General features: G+C 41.7%; 2 protein-coding genes across 3 annotated transcripts in view; one reads left to right on the top strand and one right to left on the bottom strand.

Moving 5' to 3' along the window:
• myot (myotilin) overlaps positions 1–1,773 on the top strand; it is a 32,076-nt gene extending 30,303 nt beyond the window's left edge. For both annotated transcript variants that reach the window (XM_034690974.1, XM_034690975.1), the window contains one exon: positions 556–1,773. In XM_034690974.1, the coding sequence (XP_034546865.1) occupies positions 556–698 (143 nt within the window). In that variant the 3' untranslated portion in view covers positions 699–1,773. The remainder of the gene's footprint in view (positions 1–555) is intronic.
• Positions 1,774–5,959: 4,186 nt separating this feature from the next.
• On the bottom strand, positions 5,960–17,662 carry hdac3 (histone deacetylase 3). The gene is made up of 15 exons (XM_034690110.1): positions 17,429–17,662; positions 16,650–16,732; positions 16,416–16,558; positions 14,289–14,370; positions 13,932–13,988; positions 13,774–13,829; positions 13,561–13,694; positions 12,086–12,166; positions 9,837–9,910; positions 9,626–9,690; positions 9,412–9,501; positions 9,260–9,318; positions 7,622–7,701; positions 7,355–7,512; positions 5,960–7,262 (listed from the first exon to the last, which is right to left on the bottom strand). The coding sequence occupies exons 1-15, from the start codon at positions 17,481–17,483 to the stop codon at positions 7,193–7,195; spliced, it is 1,287 nt and encodes a 428-aa protein (XP_034546001.1). The 5' UTR covers positions 17,484–17,662; the 3' UTR covers positions 5,960–7,192.
• Positions 17,663–21,018: the final 3,356 nt, after the last annotated feature.

Raw genomic sequence — 21,018 nt, 5'->3', positions numbered from 1 at the left:
ATTAACCCATTAAAGCTAGGGTTGGTAGTCACGGAAAACTAGCATGAATTTGAATGTAGCATATCCCCTCGGAGCTCCTCCAAAACGACGCCCCCGCTCACATACACGAGCGCCGCTGATTCGCTGTTAAAGGAAGTTTGTCCTTGCCACTGTAACTTGCTAAATGCTGCAAAGTGCTCTGCTCATGGTGGATTAAGATGAGATCAGACTGAGTCCTGTCTGTAAGATGGGACTGGATCTTATCCTGTCTTGATGTTGGGTCTTTGTTAATAATAGAACATAGAGTACGGTCTAGAACTGCTCTGTTTTGGAAAGAGTCTGAGGATAACAGTTGTTGGGATTTGGTGCTTTATGAATAAAGATTGATTGATTGATTGACTGTCAAATGATTCATATCTTTAATGGCAGACTGTCAATAGTTTGTTACAGTTATGTCGGTTCAACTGTAGTATTAAAACAGCTGTTCTTCAAACAACAGCACCCTGAGAAGTGAGTCTATTTGTAAAGGATTGGTACATTTGAATTAATTTAACCGCTCTCTCTTTCCCCCCGCAGCTCGCTCAGCCCCGCCTATGAAAACAGCGCCCCCTGGATCAAAGACGCTGAAGCTGCTGACCTCTCTGAGCCACGTGCCCTCTCTGACAGTGGAGACGCCCGCCCAGCACACCGCCCCGCTGTACGAGAGCGAGGAGCTGTAGCCTCAGACTGAACCCCGTTTTGTCCTCAGACCATTAGCACACCTCTCAGAGCTTGTAGTCACTGTATCAGGGCAGATAGAGTCAGAGTAAAGAGTCAGTAACAGGATACACTTCAGTAAACTTCTGCAGTGTCACCACGTCAGATTGAAGAAATAACACACATTGTTGTTGTTGTATTATTGTGTGAGGTCCCTCAATGCTTTGATTCATTTTACATTTCTCAAACTAAATGATATTTCATTCTTGAATGAAGGCTGAAACTCACAACAACCTTACCTCCAATATCTGGAATCTCTAAAGATCTCATATCTCCAAATCATCTCAAAGCCCCACAGTGTGCAATCGTTTTCCCTCAGTGTTGCTCTTTTTGGTTTGTTTTTGTTCTCAAATCCTCTGCCGTGGTATAATTCAGTGTTTAAAGTTGGTTTCTAATATACAGTGTAAGTGAATTAAGCTATTTATATTTTGAACTGAAGCTCTCAGTGTTGGGACTTGAAGCTGCCTCTGTCATGGCCTGCCAAATCCTGCAGTGGTGTTTAACAGGAAGGAGTCGGGCTGCCGTTCTGACATCCAGCCTCCAGACTGAAGGTCAAACTGATCTGCACTCAGATGTAACTTAAAAGAGTTTACATTTTATCACTTCTGCAGCGCGGAGAAGAAAGCTTAGTGACTCTATGCACCCTTCATTCTTTAAGTCAGAGAGTCTCAGCGTGTTCCCAGAAGAGAAACCATCAGACCGAGGCTTGATTTACCTGCTTACCACAGCTTGTTGTCACTGCCAGGCAGAATGAAGTCATGAGAACACGTCGTCTGATGTGCATGTGAACAGATTTAGGTCCCAAGAGGAAGTTCAAGATTTAACTGCATTTCCTTGATAGTTGAGGTGTGGACCTCTGTGTGTAGACGACTTTGACCTTAAACTAAAAAGTGCTTTTCACTCTGAGCTGTGTCTGGATGTTAGGACCTTTCTGTGTGACTGCAGGTAGTAGTGTGTGTTCTCCTCGATCGCTGTTTGTTGTGTCAGAAGTTCTACATATTACAGGATGAATGAGGAATAAAGTTAATGCAAACTGAACTTTGGCTCTTGGTGTTTTTTATTCATTCAGAGTGAGAAAGTCACGACTTCAGAGAGATGAGCTCCAGACCTGCTCAGCATGCACACACCTTTCTGGGTCAATAAGCAGGATCCATACAAACTCTAGTTATTGGGCATTTTATAAATAGAAATAAATAAAGTAATAAAGTAATAAATATAGACTGTATAAGATATGGATGTAGTATCCGTGATGTCACCCATCTGTTTCTGAAGAGCTGTTTTTAGGCCAGTCGTCAGGAGGGAGCCATATTGGTAACACTGAACTCAATCTAACTTAGTGTGAGGCAAAGAGGCGAGCTTTGAGCCTCCTCACCAACAGCTACAGTGTTCCCACCTGTCAATCAAGTCAGCTGTGCCTCTCATTGGAAGACTCATAATCTAAATATCTTCGTAATTGCTGTGTCAGAAAAAAATTCACCCCCATACAGTGTGTGTGCTGATCAAGGAATGAGCTATCCAGACTACACTCTTTTTTTGTTCCAGGCTGTAAACATGTTTATTTCTGCTGTAAAGATCGTCTTCTTTGAATGGGTGTGTATGTGGTTTCTGGTACTTCCAGAGCCAGCCTCAAGCGAATCCTCGATGAACTGCAGTTTTTAGCACTTCTGCATTGGACTCATATTTGTAGACCGGAGGTTGCCCCTTGGTAATAAAAGACAAAATCAGACCCCATGTAATATCTTACAATCTGTTCTGTGCTGCTCATCTGTTTCAATCATAGTATGACTTCAGGTTACGCGTAATAAGAGCTTTACTGCTTTGAGTGACGAGCGGGTACCACTCAGTGTATCCTTCAGCTTTAAAGGTGACATATCACGCTTTTTTCATCAATATATATTGGTCTAAGAGGTCCCCAAAACATGTCTTTAAAGTTTGTGCTCAAAAAAACACTTTGAAATCAGATTTTGGCATGCCTGAAAAACCCTCTTTGTCAGCCCTGTTCAGAACACTCTGTTTTCTCTCTGACCACGCCCCCTCAGGAAGTGGATGTGACCTCAGCTGTCCAGCACGTTGATCTAATGTTTACATGTTGGCTGAATATACACGGCTGCTCACAGATCCCGTTACTTCAACCCTCTGAATCTGATCCTGAATCTGATCCTGACAGAGAGGCGCCTGCAGCAGGACCTTTCTGAAGGATTGGTCATAGATTTAGTGTTTCTTGTTGTTTTATTTGTCAGTATGTAGACGTGTGTCTTGGTGCACAGCTATGAACATGTAGCTATGTGGCTATGCTAACTAGCGCTAGCACTTTTCCATGATAAATAAAAATCATCCACTAGATCTTCAAATCTGCAGACGTGGGGAGTAAAACCGACCTTTGTGTTTATTAAGACAGCCTACAACTAGCATGCCTCCCTCCTAAGCTCCTTGTTAGCACACATTTGTGCAGGGAATGAAAAACGGAGGAGGGATTCAGTATTATTTTATACAGTCTATGGGCTGAACAAGCTCCGAGCTCTGACTCCGTTACAGACCGGATATTGTTGTTACGTAACAAAAACACGGAAGTCTGAAACGGCTCGTTTCACACACATTTACAGAAAGGTGGAGAAATCAGAACAGGGGCAGAATGGATTTTTTTCATTCTCGGGGGGTTTGTAGACATGCCAGGGACACATATTTCAGGTAGAGAACCATTAAAAAGTCGATTTTGCATGATATGTCACCTTTAAGTCACTGGAATGGACTTTTCTGTAGAGTTTCAATCCCAAAAAGAATCCCCAAAGCTTGGTGTAGAGCAGGGCTAATCTTAATTCCTAAGGAGAAAGAGTCCTCAGATGTTAGCTATTTTTAGGACTATATCCCTTCTTAATGTAGAAAGTCAGATTTTCTTCTTTATGGTGGCACAGCAGCTGGCAAATGACTTAGAGAGGAACAGCTGGATAGGTACTACAGTGCAGAAAGCAGGAATCCCAGGATTTGCAGGGACCTTAGAACACACCAGTGTGATATGGCACAAGATTCAGGCAGCTACAGTAAGTCAGAGAAAAGAGAGCTGCATGTTGTGTTTTTAGACCTGATGCATTTGGTTTCAAATCATTTAGCCTCATTTGGAGAGCGTCTGAATTTTTCAAAGTCCAGTGCTGGGCTGTAAACCTGGTGAAGGCATATTTCCAAGATGTTAGTACAGCAATGTCACAACAGATTGGCAGAGGCTAAAAGTAGGCAGGTAGAGTGTGTGCTGATACAGAAAAGAGTTATTGGACCCAAACTGTTTTTTAAACTAGACTGTTTAATGTCTTTGTTCTGATGTAAAGATTGTGTTTTAGGAATGGCCTCAAGTGGACATGTGAGGAACTGCAGTTTTTAGCACCGTGAAGTCAGGTAACATGGAAATAAGGTTAAGAAAAACTTGATTAATGAAAGTCAAAGTTTTGATAATCATTCTTTAATTTAGTGTCTACATTAAAAGTATTTTTTTTAAAGTAGTGCCAATTATTAACAATTAACAGATGAATGCACGTCCACTGTTTATGACTGATTTCAAAGGTGGAGAGGATAGAGAGCTTCGACTATTCACATATAAGGAAATGGTTAGGAGTTCCTCTTTGTCTTAGTAGTGTAGCACTGAATGGGAAGAGTATACTCCAGCTATAAGGAGTTTAAATGTGTGAAGGTCAGGACAGAGATGTTGCTATCAGAGAGCAAAGATACGATGGTTTGAAGGCTGGTTCCAAATTAAGCTGGAGGGAGGAGATGTAATCCAGGAGATGAAGTACAGGAAGCAGAGGTGGCACTGAGAGACTGTAGGGAATGTGCAGCAAGGCCTAGGGGGGCGTGGGGCTTAACTCAGGCAGGCCAGTGTGGTACGAGACAGGAACTATAGAGAGAAGGAAACTTGTAGTGGAGCAGATACGTTTGCAAGAGCGAGAGTCATGAAGCGAACAAAGGCAGAGGCTAAGGTAAACCTTTGGTTATGAAAATGGGGTTGATGGTTCATACCACCCACTCCTTCTTCTCCCTCATTTTTAATTTTGTATATGGCAGGTTTGGCAAATACCAGGCATGTTTGCATTGAAACTGAACTGTTTCCTAATATTTAATGTGAATAAAAGGTGCACAGTGCTTTGCATTAAGTGTTTGGCGTAGTTGAAATTCAGGTGAAAAAGTGAATCGATTGTTTAGTTTTGGTGTTTGTTTAGTGCGTGGTCAGAAGATGAAGTCTTTTTTTTGTCTATGACTAAAGGTGTTTTTCGACCGGAGGACAAAGGGTCTGAAATTAGTTCAGGGGTAGATAATCTCCCCCCTAAAAAGCCCCTGCTACAAAAGTTCCTGTCCTTTTGTATATCTTTGTGTATTCTTTTTAATATATATATATATATATATATATATATATTTTTTTTTTTGGTCCACCGAGGTGTTCACGCCCTCTTTTACAGAACATGATATTAGCTGTCAATAAAAGATAGGCCAGAGTTCTAAGAGGGATGGTGATGGTTGCATGCACACAGTCACAAGCACAGAAGAAAAAGGTTTTCTTTCTTTTCTTTTGCTGCAAGAATAAATTGCATTAATATTTGACAGTTTGTGACAAACATCACGCAAACCAGAAATATATATGCAGACAAGAGAAAAAAAGAAAAAAAAAGCCCCTGGCTAGAGGGGTAGTACTTTTCAAAGGACTTTCGGGGGGCAGGGCCTGCAATGCTGAACGTGTCTGATTGGTAGATTAACCGCAGTGTTTTTATTCCTCCCTCCGTCCACAATAACATCACACACATCTGTGATTCACTTGATTTCTCTTTCTTTCATTAGTTTTTATTTGTTCTATCTTTTTTGTATGTGTGTGTACTTTTCAAAAGAAGAAGCTGTGATTCTCTTGATTTAGCAGCTTGTAACAGTAGTCTTCTCTCAGCCCACCGTGAATGCGTCTCTCCCGGTGTTACGGTTTTAAAAGTGACCCTGTAAACTGGAGACCTTCAGCTGAACGTGTCAGTGTTTGTGGAGTTTACACAGCTGTTGAAACACAGAGGGAGTTCCTGGGAATGCAAACTAGTTTAGTTTTTATTAAGATTTCAAAATATCCTCATCAGGTATTTAATGATCGTCTACTCACACTCCAACAGCAGAAACTGTGATGCTGTTACATCGCCCTCTGGTGGTGGATTTCAAAACTTGCTGATGAAGTTCTGTTTAACAAACATGTTCATATGAGCACAAGTTATTTAATTGTATTTTTATTAAAAACAAAGCAGACAACAACAATATCAAAGTATAGAAAAATGGCTAAAAGACATTTAGGGGAGGGGCAGATGGTGGAGTGGACTTCTTATTGTGTGATGAGTCTGAGTAACTGCACAGTGAAGAATTAGAATCTCGCATCCAATAACTGAGTCGACTTCCTGCTCCAGAAGAAAGTCGACTCAGGCTCGTCCCCTTCATCATACTCGTCTACAAAACGAACACTTAGAATCTACACACGTGTGTATTTTTTACAATGAATGGACAAAAATGAAGAAAGGAATGAAAACAGTAATTATAGCGATAACCATCCTGGTTGTTTGGATCGGCTTGTTTTTCAGTCCCTCGTTGAAATCCATGTTGGCAGCTTCAGAAAGATTCCAAGATGAAAAGCCTGAACTAAAATGGTAGTTGAAACATTTACAGCTCCGTCTCAAACTGTTCGACCAGATGTTAAAAATCATGCTTAATCTGTGACTCATGGCTCCTGGCAAACACTTAAAACTGCTTCCCACATGCTTGTGATCTGTGAGGAGGAAGTGGAACAACAATCTCTTACTGCTTGTTTGTTTGATGAGCACCGTCACATGATTGCCCCGAGATAACAGCTCTTAAATGTCAGGGAGAAGGAGAGCGTGGATCAGAATTCTTCACTGAGGGGAAACATGGCTGTGCCCTGTATTGATTAAGGTAACATGTTCATTTCATTTCAAAAGTCACTTTCTACGATAACATAAACAAGATATAACGAGTGGAAAAGATGTAAAGAAAAGAACGTTTCTATCAAAACTTGTGATTTCAATGTGTTTAGTCCTTCCACGAGTCCATCCAGCTGGTAAAGTCCAAACTAAAGGGACCATGTGATCCTGAATCTGTGTGCATAAATGTAAAGTACATCACAGCTCATATTCATAAACATATCTGTTATAATACTTGATGCATGTTGACTTCAAACTCCAGATAGAAACACAGATACTGCCATGTGAAAATAGACTTAGTGACATCATCTACCAGGCTCTGGTCCACACCAGTCTTAGAAACAGAGTCAGTATGAGGTCAGACTGAGGACTCTTGAGGATGAGAACCATCTGACAGTAGAGGCCGAGAGTTGTTTCTGTCCTTCCAGTTGAGTTTTGATTGAGTCTGTAGAGATTAGGTGACGGCTTCAGATGCTCAACATCACCCAGGAAAGCACGACTCTCGTTCTCGTGGGTCAAATCTCTACGTCGCTCTCTTTGTCGTTGTCGTGGTCTCCATCGTAGAACTCATTGGCGGCCTCGGGCCTGAGGAGGTAATGACACGGACAGTGAGGTACAGGAAGTGGTCGGACATGTTTGATGTTTCTGAAGTGGTCTGGTGTGGAGGTGTTTCTGACCTGGTGTAGTTCTCCTCTGCTCCCCTCTCATCAGGGTCGGGCTCGTCGTTGCGTTCGTAGCTCAGCATGTCAGAGGGAACATCGTGGATCTGGACGCTGGGTGCATGGTTCAACATCTTCAAGTTCTCAAACACAGTCTGCCGGATCTGTTCCAGGTACTGCACCAATGTAAACACAGTTATAATGAGCATTCTGCAGACTCTCTGAGTGCGTCTGTAAAATGAAGCTACTACGATGCCGTCACTCGACAGTGTGTGGATGAGTCACCTGTCTGGAGTTCTGGTTCTCTATCCTGGTGCTGACGTCAGGGTGCAGCGTGAAATCTGGAGCAAAGTACTCAAAATACTCTGCGGATGACGGAAGCCAGGAAAAGATGAGCATTTAGAAAGTTACTCATTCACAGGTAAAAAAAGAAGACGGACTCAGGCTGATGATATCTGATCCATTCAGACCTCGCTGGCTGAGATCTGATTCAGTGACAGTTCATCAGAATATATGAATCTGTGTGATGTGTGAGGGTACAACTCAATTTGATTCCATGCAAACTGAAAACTGATTCCAGAGTTTCTAATTGTTTTATCTCATAAGAAAATGAAAGACAACGTAACATGTCCCCGTGTTAATGCTTTGAGAAGAGCCGAAAGACTGAACCCAACGTACAAACAATAAATGATCTGAATCCTTCGTGTCCAGGTTCCTCAGGATGACGATACATTGAGTGGAAAATGTGTTCAAAATATGAAAATGTGTTAAAACGAACAAGAATCTTAGCTCTTCTTTCACCTTTTTTTAAATGATTATTTAAATAATTTTAACTACTTATCTTATTTTATTTTCATTTACTTATTCATTCAATTATTTATGTAATCTACTCAGTTTTATTGACATTTTTAGCCTTAATTTTATTTTCAACTCTAGTCCTTACACTTTGAAATTATTTATTTTAACCCTTTATATTCTTAATATTTATTTGATGCTTTAACTTATTTTAATTACACATTATTTGACATATTTGATTGTTTTCGGTGTGCATTAGTCTCTATTCTATTTAGTCTCTATTATAAAATCCATTTTTGTTTTTTAATATGTCTTGCCATTATTTCTATTTCTGCTTCTTTCTTGTTTTCAGTCGCTGTAAAGCACTTTGGGTTGCATTTGATTTGTATGAAAGGTGCTTTATAAATAAAGCTTGATTGATTGATCTACCTTCATGAGCTTTGTGAAGCCAAAGCTTAAAACAAAGGGAACAAATGTGAAGCAAATACAAAAATAAGAGTAGATGGAAACAAACGTTACACACTACCAGTCAAAAGTTTGGAAACACCTTCTCATTCAAGGGTTTGTATTTATTGTAATGATTGTAAACACTGTAGATTAATACTGAAGACATCAAAACTATGAAAGAACATATATGGAATTATTGAATGAAGAAAGAAGTGTTAAACAAAGCAGAATCTGTTTTATATTTTAGATTCTGTAAAGTAGCCCCCTTTTTCCTTCATGACAGCTTTGCACACTCTTGGTATTCTCTCAGTCTGCTTCATGAAGTGGTCTCCTGGAATGGTTTCTAATTAACATGAGCCTTGTCAAGAGTTCATTTGTAGAATGACTTGCCTTCTGACTGTTGTAATCCAGATTATGGCAAAACCAGATTATTTCATAGTTTTGATGTCTTCAGTATTAATCTACAATGTTGAAAATAATTAAAATAAATAAAATACATTGAATGAGAAGGTGTGTCACACAAGACCAGGCTGTTGACTGGTTCAGGGTGCAGCAGAATCCCTCTCTCTGCACTGATGATGATTAAGGGTTGTGCTGCACTGGATAAAATGAATCAGTGGTGACTCTGCGACTTCCTGTTCTCTCATCGAGCAGCGACTGTATGTGAAAACTCTAACTCACCGCTATAAGGCAGCTCATCACTGATGGATTCATCCAATAATAGAGACGTCTCAAATGTCCTACAAGAAGAAAAACAAAACACAAAGTGAAGAACTTTTCATCTTCTCTTCTTCATCAGGGCTCTTCAGTCCACGTCTGTGTGAGAGACTTACCAGCAGCGAGCCACGTTCCTCACCGTGTACCCTCCTCCTCCCAGGACCAACAGAGGGATCTTAAAACTCTTGACAAACTCCACACACTCCCTGAGAGACGGAGCAGAGAGGACACACAGAAGAGCATTAACAAAGCAGTATTAAAATGTTAATCACAGTACAAGTAATCACTGCCATGTCAGCAGAGAACAGCTCTTTATAAAGTCAGTCTCACCCGTGACCACGTATACTGAGGTTAAAGCAGCCGAGCCGGTCACAGCCGAGGGAGTCTGCTCCACACTGAGAGGAGAACATAAAGAATCATCTACAAGTTTAACATAATGACACAAGAGACTACATTTGACCCTGATCATAAAACAGAAACAATAACAAACACAGACTGAGTGATCCAGTCATTGAGGAAGAAGAGGTTTAGAGTCACTGACCTGTAGAACGATACATGTCGGCTGGTAGAAATCCACGACCTGTTTGATAACCGGCTGAAACAGCTGCCTGTAGCCTGCAACACACACACACACAGGAAAAAACACACACTGTAATAACATGTAGGGCAGACCAGCCGAGGCTCAGAGGTCGAGTAAGTCCTCAACTAACAGGACGATGGTTTGTTCGTGTGTTTGATCTGAAGACAAATGCAGTTCTGTGAGAGTGGCGTTCATGATCAGCTTCCAGTACGTACATGTGTGTGAGAGGCTGCTGCTTGACTGGGTTCAGTGGGTTCATTAAGGACTATTAGGGTGCGATCTAAAGCGCAAGTAAATGAGGGCGTGTCCAACCGCATTCTGCCACTGAAGGGGCAAACAGTCTCTGCACTAAAGGTGTGTTACATTCCAAGACGCTCGTCAGATATGTTATCCGTATCGCCCCCCCTAACACGGGACTTCCACCAGATCCTTGTCCAATCCCTGCGGTCCGGCTCCGTGCTCTCTCGTACGTCAACACCCATCGGTTGTGGTTTCAGAACGCAGCACGGAGCAGGACCGCCAGACAGCTGGAGTCATGTGACCGAGGTTTCCCACGATAATTACTGAATCATGTGATAACACAGAGTGTTTTATTCTGAAAATTAACCGGATGTTTGCATTTTGTTTTGGTGAAACCTGACTTCCTGTCCCGCTCCATCAACTCTGTTGAGATTGATGCGTCGTGCTCCTGCCAGATCAGAGACGCAGCCGGAACACAATGGAGTGGATCCAGAGGAAGTTAACACATTAACTAGAATAGAAATCAGATCCAGTGCTGTGACGGACCAGACACGGATCTGGTGGAATTTGGCCGTAAGTCGGAATATTGTCGGAACAACAACCCCTCATTGACAAATTGCACTTGGTTGACGACAACTGATGTAAATGATCAGGATGATGATTAATGATGCAGGCTTGCTAGTTATACCTAAAGTCTCTAAAAGTAGTATGGGAGGTAGAACCTTCAGTTATCAGGCCCCTCTCCTTTGGAATCATCTACCAGTCAAGGTTCGGGAGGCAGACACCCTCTCTACTTTTAAGAGTAGGCTTCAAACTTTCCTTTTTGATAAAGCTTATAATTAAAGCTGGATCAGGCTTGGACCAGCTTTTGTTATGCTGCTATAGGCCTAGACTACCGGGGAACTGGCGCACTAACACACTGGGGTCCTAGCTCACCCCCTTCCCCCCAACACCGTCATCACTTACTTTAACTCTTCCTGTCCCATTAAAGTTACTAACCATAGACCTTTCTGGAGTCCCTGAGCTCCATTGTCTCGTAGGTTCCTCTGAGCTGCCGTAGACGTCCTCCTGCTGCAAACGTTCTGGACTCCAGCTGATACGGACGTACTGGACTTCAGCGGCAACAGCATCTACTACTCGTCTCATCACTATCACCTCTCTCTCTTACTCCCCTCTATCTGTCTTTCCAGACCCAACTCAGTCGAGGCATGATGTCTGTCTAACATGAGTCTGGTTCTGCTCGAGGTTTCTGCCTGTTAAAAGGAAGTTTTTCCTCTCCACTGTAACTAGCTAAATACTGCGATGTGCAATGCTCATGGTGGATTAAGGTGGGGTCAGACAGAGTCTTACCCTGTCTTGAAGTTGGGTCTCTGTTCATAATTTGACATAGAGTGGTCTAGACCTCCTCTGTTTGTAAAAGCGTCCTGAGATAACGTTTGTTGTGATTTGGCGCAATACAAATAAAGATTGCTTGATTGATTGCTTGATTGATTGATTGATTGATAGATGATCCACTCAAACAGCTGATCACTGATCAGTTAAACAATAAAAATCCAGATCGGCTCCTGAGTTGAGATCAGGATCAGGATATCACTAGCAGCCACTGCCCATGTCCCCAAGATAAAAACACGTCACCTGAGAACCTGAGCACACCTCATTTTGAGACAGACACACCCACAGGTGCTAAAGCGGGCGCAAGTTAATCTACTTTTTAAACAATGTGGGCGCAATGACGACTGTGTTGGGAGGAAAACAATAATGACACTTGCGCTGCACGCCAAGAGGCTTTGGTCCGGGTGTACAGCAGGGCTCTTGAACACTGAACCACAGGGAGCCTGCAGCTGGCAAGCCAACTTTCCAATTAGAAGAAATCTTGCTTTACTTCTGAGATAAAGCCACCCTGGACATTCAACACAACATCAATGCAGACATCTGTGTACCCTCATACAGAGAAGAACTGTTTCACTCACTCTGGTCATCGATCCCGTCTCTGAGAGGAACGTTGAGGCAGTAGTACCGTCCGCTTTCAGCTCCGACCTCGTACATGTCACCTACAGAAAGCAACACACACTGGTGAGTATCACATCTACAGAGACAGTATGCCAACACAGGGGTTCCCAAAGTGTGGGTCGGGACCCCTGGGGGGTCGCAAGACACAACTGAGGGGTCGTGAGATGTCTTCCAGATAGTTTTTTTTTAAGTTATCTAGAAATAGCACATTTTACCCATTATAGTAAAACATATCGTTAAAAGTAGTAGCTAAACTTGAAATAAACCCTTGAAAATAGAAAATGTAATGAGTTTTCTGCCTTTCTTTGTTTCCAGATGACTCCTAAGTTTAGAGTTAGTGAACAGTTAATTATCAAAAGCATCAGTAGCAGCAGGTTAATTCATAACAGCACAGGAAACACAGACACATGCTCATATAGGTAGGGTCATTTTCTGCAGACCAGCCACATTAAATCACTCACTAAAGGGACAGTGAGGGTCACAGGCTGAAAAGTTTGGTAACCCCTGTGCTAACAAAATACTGAAACATCTCATATTTACCTCCTGCCTTTGTACTTAATCATAAATATGTTTGCAAAAAACACCTTTTGCAGAGTCTTCTGTTAATGCCCTTCTCATCCAGGTCTACTGCCCTTCTCGCCCGCTACGCTCAGCCTCTGAAAAGCGCCTAGTGCTTCCAGCACACAAGGCCTCAAAATCAAAATCACTAGCTGGACTCTTCTCTTCTGTTGTCCCTAAATGGTGGAATGAATTGGTCAACTCCATTCGATCTGCAGAGTCCCTCTCTACTTTCAAAAGACAGCTAAAGACCCAGCTCTTTAAGAAGCACTATGCACCTAGCTAGACTGTTCTCCACTGTTGTCCCCAGTGGTAGATCATGTCTTCCAGCTACAGTTGACTCACACTGTCCTGCTCTACTCTGGGACTCTGTGTTCAGCTCTTGAGTGACCCAGCACTTGGTACTTTGGTCATTATTGTGGTGATGTTAATTGTTGATGATGATAATGGAAGGTCTTAAATTGTTTGGTTGCTTCATTGTAGATGTTCCTTATTTTACAAAAAAAAAAAAAAAAAATCCTTACTTACTTTTGTGCATTGCCTTTACACTGCTTGGCAGTACCTGCACCCAAATAGACTTGAAGCACTTTGTTACTCTTACTGATCTTGTTTCCTCTTGTCTAGATCTTTGCTTGTGTTGTTCTGCTAAATGACATTGTAACATTGTAACATTGTAACATTGTAACATTGTACTGTGCTCAGCTCTACATATCAAACTTTACTACATTAATAATGAAACAAATAAACGTCTTGTCTGTTGGTTTTTGCTTTGAAGTCAAATTGATATTTCCAGCTTCAGATGAACTTCTCTTTCCCAATCTGCTCGTAAACATTGAGGGTTTACTGTAACATGTGTAATATTTTAGAAGCAGCAGACCTGTTCCTGGAAAGAAGTAGTTTCCATATTTGTGGAAAGACACCGTCATGACCCGGTCTGTCAGGTAAAAGGCCTCCTGGACGCCGTCCCCATGGTGGATGTCGATGTCGATGTAGAGGACTCTGGGATGGTACCTGAAACACAAACAAGTGTAAAGACAGATAGAGACACAGCACACGTTTCAGAGAGGCGTTCATGTCACAGCTCTCTTACTTGAGTAGTTCCAGTATACTGATGACGATGTCGTTGACGTAGCAGAACCCGGACGCCTGAAAACACAGAGAAGAGCGTCAGGTTTTTACAGCTCAAAGCATCACTGCAGGAGTTTCACTGAAAAGAGGAACAACAAAGAGAGTCTCGCTCTGACTGACCTCAAATTTTTTGGCATGATGCAAACCTCCGGCCCAGTTAATGGCAATGTCACAGATCTGGAAAACAAAGAAGATTTACTTAAATCACGCTGTAGTCTGAACCAGTCCACAGAGCTGAAAGCACGGGTAGAGACTGGTCTGGTGATGTAGGGGTCTTTAATCAGCTGGCTCAGAGTAAGACAGAAAGCTAACATACGTGCAATGTCAACAAGAAATGAACACTGATGATGTGCCGACTTTTATCAGCATACTTGATGCTTGTGACAAGAGAAACGCTCAAATGGAGAGGACTACTGTGGAATTAATGACCTAAATTGTGCTTACTGTTCATTGTGTGTATGTGCATGTGTGTGTTACCTTGTGGTTGAGCTGTGTCGCTCCCTGCAGAGAGGCCCCTGTGTATCTTGAGCAGAACTCAAAAAGTCCAGGAAACACAGGACTGAAACAGAAACAGAAACATTTCATATTGGATCAGTTATTCCTCTAGAAACAGTCAAGTTCAATGTTATTAAAGTGAAATGCAGAATGAAGAGAGGAGTTTTGTATCACATGTAACTATCATTCCAATCTCACATCAATAATGTCACTCGTTCTGCATATTTTTAATCTACTTAACATCAATCGCCTTCGCCCGTCCCTCACACCCAACGGTACTGCCGTTCACACCCTGGTCACTTCACGCATCGATTATTGTAATTCCCTCCTCTTTGGTCTCCCTCTCAAATCCAACTTGTCCAGAACTCTGCTGCTCGTATCGTCACCAGATACCCGTCCATCAATCACATCACTCCCGTCCTTCAGCAGCTCCACTGGTTACCGCTCAAAACTTGCATCAATTTCAAGATCCTGCTCCTCACCTTTAAGGCCCTCCATGACCTCGCTCCTCCACACCTCTCTCAAACTGTGCACATCAACACACCCAGCCGCACTCTCAGGTCTTCTTCTTCCTTTCACCTCACTACACCACCCGCCTGCTTAACCACCATGGGGTCCAGAGCCATCAGCCGGTCTGCTCCCCGCCTCTGGAGCTCCCTCCCACCAGACATCCGTGACATCAACGCTCTTTTTAAACTGTCATATTCACTCTGATCAAACCTCTACACTGCACTCTATCTTATCCTGTTCATTTTATTTTTATTTCTAATTATTTGGGGTGTAACGATTCTTTTCAACAACGATTTGATTCGTATCATGATTTGTGGTTGTCGATAGGATTAAAGCTAGGGTTGGTAGTCTCGGAAAACCAGCATGAATTTGAATGTAGCTTTTCCTCATCACTCCGTCTAACCCCTCCCCATCTCCCTTGGAGCTCCTCCAAAACGACGCGCCCCTGCTCACATGCACGAGCGCCGCTGATTCTCGACCATATGATGGTGACTGATTCAAAACCGGTCCTCACCAAAACATTCTCATAGTGAAAGTTAAAAACACAAACAAACATGGCTGCTGTTAGCACTCACAACTGTCATGCTAGCATTATCCAGTTGTACTGGTGACACGATATCAGGAGAAAAGTTATAACACATATATAATACTGTAACAACTCTACTGTTTGTTAAACGTGTTCAGTGTAGATGTTCTTAATTCCTACAGTGTTGACGGTCAGTGAAGGCATCAGGAGAGATGTAGAGAGTGCGAGTGGGAGAGAGGAGAGACAAGAGGAGAAGTTCTTCATTCATTCAAACATTGATTGTTGTTTTGTTGGTTGGCGTGATCACGGCCGACAGTGACCGGTTATTAAAACTCAACGTGTTCACGAATCGGCTCGTCATCACTACAGCGTCCGGACGGACGCTACAATAAATCTATATTTTCTGTAGGACTTACTGAACGTCATTAATTTTTCTGCTTGTTGGTGAGAGCTTTTTAGACTCTGATCCGGACTACAGTCCTGAGCAAAGCACCTCATCTGGTCAGAGGGGACAGGCCCGAGGACGAGCGAGAGGGGCAGTAAATAGAGTCAGGGGAAGTAGAGGCAGGGGACAGGGACTCGGAGTTCACGCCGGGGAAATGTACGCGCAGGAGGAGGGCAGGACGGCAGGACGGGATTTGAATGGTTTAAAATTTGGGGAGCCAAAACACGGTGATTGGTTAGTGTTTTCCCAGGTTTACTCCGGCTGTAGATAGCAGCTTTTTTTCATTATTTTTTAAGAGCACATTATGTATTGATTGCCATAAAGGACATAAAGATCATTTTAACCAGTATGACAAAAAGTGTATCTCAATCTGATTACCAACCCCAGCTTTAAAGGACGATATTGGTTCATTCAGAATCAATTGTTACACCCCTAGTAATTACACTGCATCATGTGTTGTCGATTTTATCAGCCTCATTTTTACATTGTTCTTTTTTAAACTCTGCCCTGTACCTTGAGAAAGGTACATTTAAATAAAATGTATTATTATTATTATTATTATTATTATTATTATTATTATTAATATGTCTAAATCACATTTTCTAAAACAGGCCGCTGTCATACTCACCAGTCGTCTCCGACGTTGAAGGTGTTGAGGCTCTTGGTGAAGCCCTGCATGTTGTTGGGACTGACCTTCTGGAGGAAGTCTATGTAGTCTTCAGAGTGGAACCTGCACATGTCGTGCTGAGATGCTTTGTAGGGCTTGAACACCTTGTAAAAGTAAAAGAAAGAGAAACGCTGTGTGAGTATTGTTATCTTTTGACATGTTTAATGAGTGGTACCATCCTTCTGCACGGCTCACCATCATTTTCTTGTAGAGTCCATAGTGCAGCACCAGACTGTGTGTGAGGGACAGGCGGTGAGGCTTCATCGGGTGGCCCGCACCTGACAGAGAGAGAGACAGTGTTCATCAATCAAGTATCAGACAAACTGCAGAGGTACTGGAATGAGTGAGTGAAGTCTGAAATGCTGTATAAGATAAATGTTTGCATGAAGTGTGCAAGAACATGCATGTAGATTGTCTCCTTCTGTGCGATCAGGAAAGTTAACACTCATGTGCATGTTGAATGAATATTCTGAATAACGTTAAGATCTGATATTTGAATATGAAGTCATAGTCATTGATATCACTCTGCAGACGTCGCAGTGGTCATAGTGCATCGTGCTACTGTCGGGCAATAACACAAAATCTGCAGTATTTATGTAGACAGTCTAAATACAGTGATCTTCATTGTAAGCAAACTTATATTTATTGATAACTTATGTTTACAAATACAGATTGAATTATTCCTGATGTACTCATACATGAATATGAGTAAATGCCAAACCAGGCAGCTAGCGGCTAAACAGGGACCGACAGGGTTTTCATTCAATATCAATATAACAGAGAAGCTGTGAGGAAGTTTCACTAAAGTTAATGATAATAATATGACCCTTGTTTCATTTAGGTGAACGTGAAGTGCAATGAATCACATAAACAAGAATAAATAAATCAACACATCTCCAGAGTAGAAGCACAAAGCTAGCTAACACCGCTCCATCTGCCTCTCAGAGCCTGTTGACTCCGGAGGACAAACTCACCGTAATGAAAGTTCCCCACGTCCGGGTCGTAAAAGTAAGACGTCCTGTTATTCATTCTAAATGAAATGTGTTTCACTGTTTTCGTATAAAAGTCTCTCTAAGCTGTAAAGACAACAATTTTATCGCAGTTAGCAGCTAGCCGCCATGGTAAAAACACCGCGTCGACTACGTCATCAAACGTCGACCGAGGGAGAGGGGAGGAGGGCGGAAATGGGAGGAGTCAAGAGAGTGGAGCCGACGGTGAGCTGGTGTGTTGTTTTCAGCTGACAGTGCTTCATTAGGTAGATCTGATGTAAAATAAAGACTGCAGCCCATATATAATGAGTACACGGAAGATAAGGGCCACTGAATTATATATATATATATATATATATATACATTAAAATATTATTATTAATATTATTATTATGAGAAAAAAGTCAGAATTCTAAGATTAAAGTCTAACTTTTTTCTCAGAATTCCTACTTTAATCTCATAATAATAATAATATTAAAAAAAAAATTGACCTTAATTTTTTTGTATTTTTCCAGTGGCCTTAATCTTCTTCCGTATGAGTACGACGGAGGATTAGGGTCTTATTAAGAAAGAAAATAAATTAGGTTTCAAGATTAAAGCTGTAAGAAAATAAAGACGAAGTCGTGGTGTTTTTTGAGAATTAAGATGTAATTTTATGAGAAATTGATTAGGCTATGATAAATCTATATGGAGGTTGAAATACGTCTAGACCTCCTATGTTTGTAAAAGTGTCTTGAGATAATGTTTGTTGTGATTTGGCGCTATACAAATAAAGATTGATTGATTGATTGATTGATTGATTGATTGAAATATACTATTGTGTGTGTTGAAATATTTTTTTTTAATGCAAATAAAATGTTCAACACAAACAACCTTCATGCTACCAGACTAGATGCTATGAATCTATTTTTTCTATGCTTATAATGAAAGTTAAAAAATTAAGTCATTATTGATAATATATTGAGTGACAAAATTGTAAGGTTGTTATTTGTGAGTAATCCCAGTATGTTCTAAAGGCTGCTTTGAACCATATAGACTGTATAAAATATGGATGTAGTGTCCGTGACATCACCCATCTGTTTCTGAAGCGCTGTTTTTAGGCCAATCGTCGGCGGAATATTGCTGCTGTCGAGCAATTGTGACGTAAGGAGGTGGGCTTTGAGCCTCCTAGCCAACAGCTACAGTGTTCCCACCTGTCAATCAAGTCAGCTGTGCCTCTCATTGGAAGATTTGTAATCTAAAAATCGTTGAAATTGCTGTGTTAGAGAAAAATTCAATCCCCCGTACAGTGTGTGCCGATCGAGAAATGAGCTATCCAGACTACACTCGTCTTTTGTACCAGGCTGTAAACATGTTTATTTCTTTTGTAAAGATCGTCAAGCAGATCCTAGATGAACTGCAGTTTATAGCACTTTTAGTCTGGAGGTTGCCGCTTGGTTCACATCTAAATTTGCTGTAAAAGGGTGGGAAAACAAAGCTGATATGTTCACACTTATTCAGTGAATAATTTTTCAGCTTGGCTTTCCAAAACACCTCAAGGGTAAGTCTAATGTGATACTGAATCATCCCTACGCAATAAAATAGTATGCCCTGGATGTGGTCTTTCAGGTTTAAAAAAGACAGACTTTGTGTAGAGCACATCAAGCTCCCTGCTGACTAAGAGGATGGCTGAGTTATTGTGGGAATTGAGAAAGAACTGCATCAAACAGCCACCATGTTCTGGGTCTCAGGTGAAGCTGAAGCTTTGTGTGTGTGGGAAACAGCCAGGGGAAGAGTGTGGTATGTGCAGGGAGCAAGACGCATTGTTGCTCCAGTGACTGAGGGCAGAGAGACTCAAAGTATGATGTGACGTAAACATTTGTTTAACTCTTTCACGTGTGGCTATCCAACCTGTCCTGTCCCTCAGGTGTGGTCCACTCTTCAGTTCAGTTATAATGACAGAGTGAGTACTGGATTAAGGCAGAAACAGATTAAATATTTCATTAAACTGTTGATTTTGACAGCTTCTGGTGATTTCAGGTTGAAAAACATGTCTCCACAAGCCAAGTCATAAAGAGCTCGAATATGAATTTAAAACAGCACCAAAGAGTTACCTGAGTGGAACTGTGTTTGAACACCTGTTCATTAAAAACTGTCTGGACAAGAAACTGATGGAGATCTTCCAGATTATTAAATGAGTGAAAGCAGATGATACAGACACGAGAAGGTCGCTGCAGGCTTTTTCACTGGAATCAGACAAACGCTAGATTTTTTAACTTACTGTTAAAGCTTGTAATTGGTGTGTGTGTGTGTGTGTGTGTATATGTGTGTGTGTGTGTGTGTGTGTGTGTGTGTGTGTGTGTGTGTGTGTGCATGTGTGTGTGTGTGTGTGTGTGTGAACTATCATTTGTTATTAGTACAGTTTGGCGACTCTAAGCAGTTTCCAGAAGAGCTCAATGAGACAACAATCCCTCCATGAGTTTAGAAAGTGTAATGAAAAGCTGGCATTCATCCTTTAAAGAGCAACACTGGCTCATCCTCACGACAGTATGTGTGATGGCTTGTCGGCTGTTTGCTTTGGAATGTCTGAATGTACATTTAACCTTTCATCTCCTGCTTATTTGCTTCTTCTCACCTGACCCCTCCGCCCCTCCACGACCACACCCCCACACCATGTCTCTCTGCCTGCAGCTAAATGGCAGAGCTTACATGGGTTGAGTGGTGATGTATTCCTGAAGGTTGCTTTTAGTTCAGCGGGGAAGCAGTAGGAATGGATTGTGTCAGAGTGAGTGTGTGCCATAATAATACATCTATATATATATATTTATTACCCGGCTCTCTTACTGATCTTCTGGTTGTGTAAGAAGCTAAATTCTGATTGGTCAAACCCCTTGGCAATGGTTATTAACTTTCACTAACATGAGCAACACCAGAGACAAACTGATCACACGTCATGTCAAATCAATCCACAGAAAAGAGTTCAGACACATTTAGCTTCTGCTTGTTGACACCATAGACCATAAGGTGATGGCCGCGAGAATTGAAGCCAATGTGGAAGTGTTAAAAACTGCAGTTCATTGAGTGTGCACTAGAGGCTGGCTCCGGAGGTACAGGAAACCACATAAACACCAATTCAAAGAAGCCGATCTTTACAGCAGAAATAAACATGTTTACAGCCTGGTACAAAAAACGAGTGTAGACTGGATAGCTCATTTATCGATTGGCTCACACTGTATGGGGGGAATTTTTTCATAACGTGGTAATTTTGAAGATATTTAGATTACAAGTCTTCCAATGAGAGGCACAGCTGACTTGATTGACAGGTGGGAACTCTGTAGTTGTTGGCTAGGAGGCTCAAAGCCCGCCTCTTTACGTCATACTTGCTCGACAGATGTTATGTTGAGTTCAACATTTCCAATATGGCTCCCGCCAACGATTGGCCTCAAAACAGCACTTCAGAAACAGATGGGTGACGTCATGGATACTACATCCATTATTTATACAGTCTATGGGTAAAACCATTAGCTTCTAATCACATTAAAACAATGTGGTTAAAACTCTAGTTTCAGTTAGCATGCTAAATCTGCAGGCTACAG

The sequence above is a fragment of the Notolabrus celidotus genome, chromosome 8, assembly GCF_009762535.1.
Source record: "Notolabrus celidotus isolate fNotCel1 chromosome 8, fNotCel1.pri, whole genome shotgun sequence".
NCBI classification, from domain to species: domain Eukaryota; kingdom Metazoa; phylum Chordata; class Actinopteri; order Labriformes; family Labridae; genus Notolabrus; species Notolabrus celidotus.
The sequence above is the reverse complement of the archived record's forward strand: the minus strand, read 5'-3'. Positions and strand labels throughout refer to the sequence as shown.

Excerpts from the sequence above, each read along its gene's own strand:
- hdac3 (XM_034690110.1), bottom strand. The coding sequence starts at position 17,483 with ATGAATAACAGGACGTCTTACTTTTACGACCCGGACGTGGGGAACTTT. Across the intron at positions 16,733-17,428 it reads CGTGGGGAACTTTCATTACG|GTGCGGGCCACCCGATGAAG; the intron begins GTGAGTTTGTCC and ends TCTCTCTGTCAG. Across the intron at positions 9,691-9,836 it reads CGACATGTATCGTTCTACAG|TGTGGAGCAGACTCCCTCGG; the intron begins GTCAGTGACTCT and ends TTCTCCTCTCAG.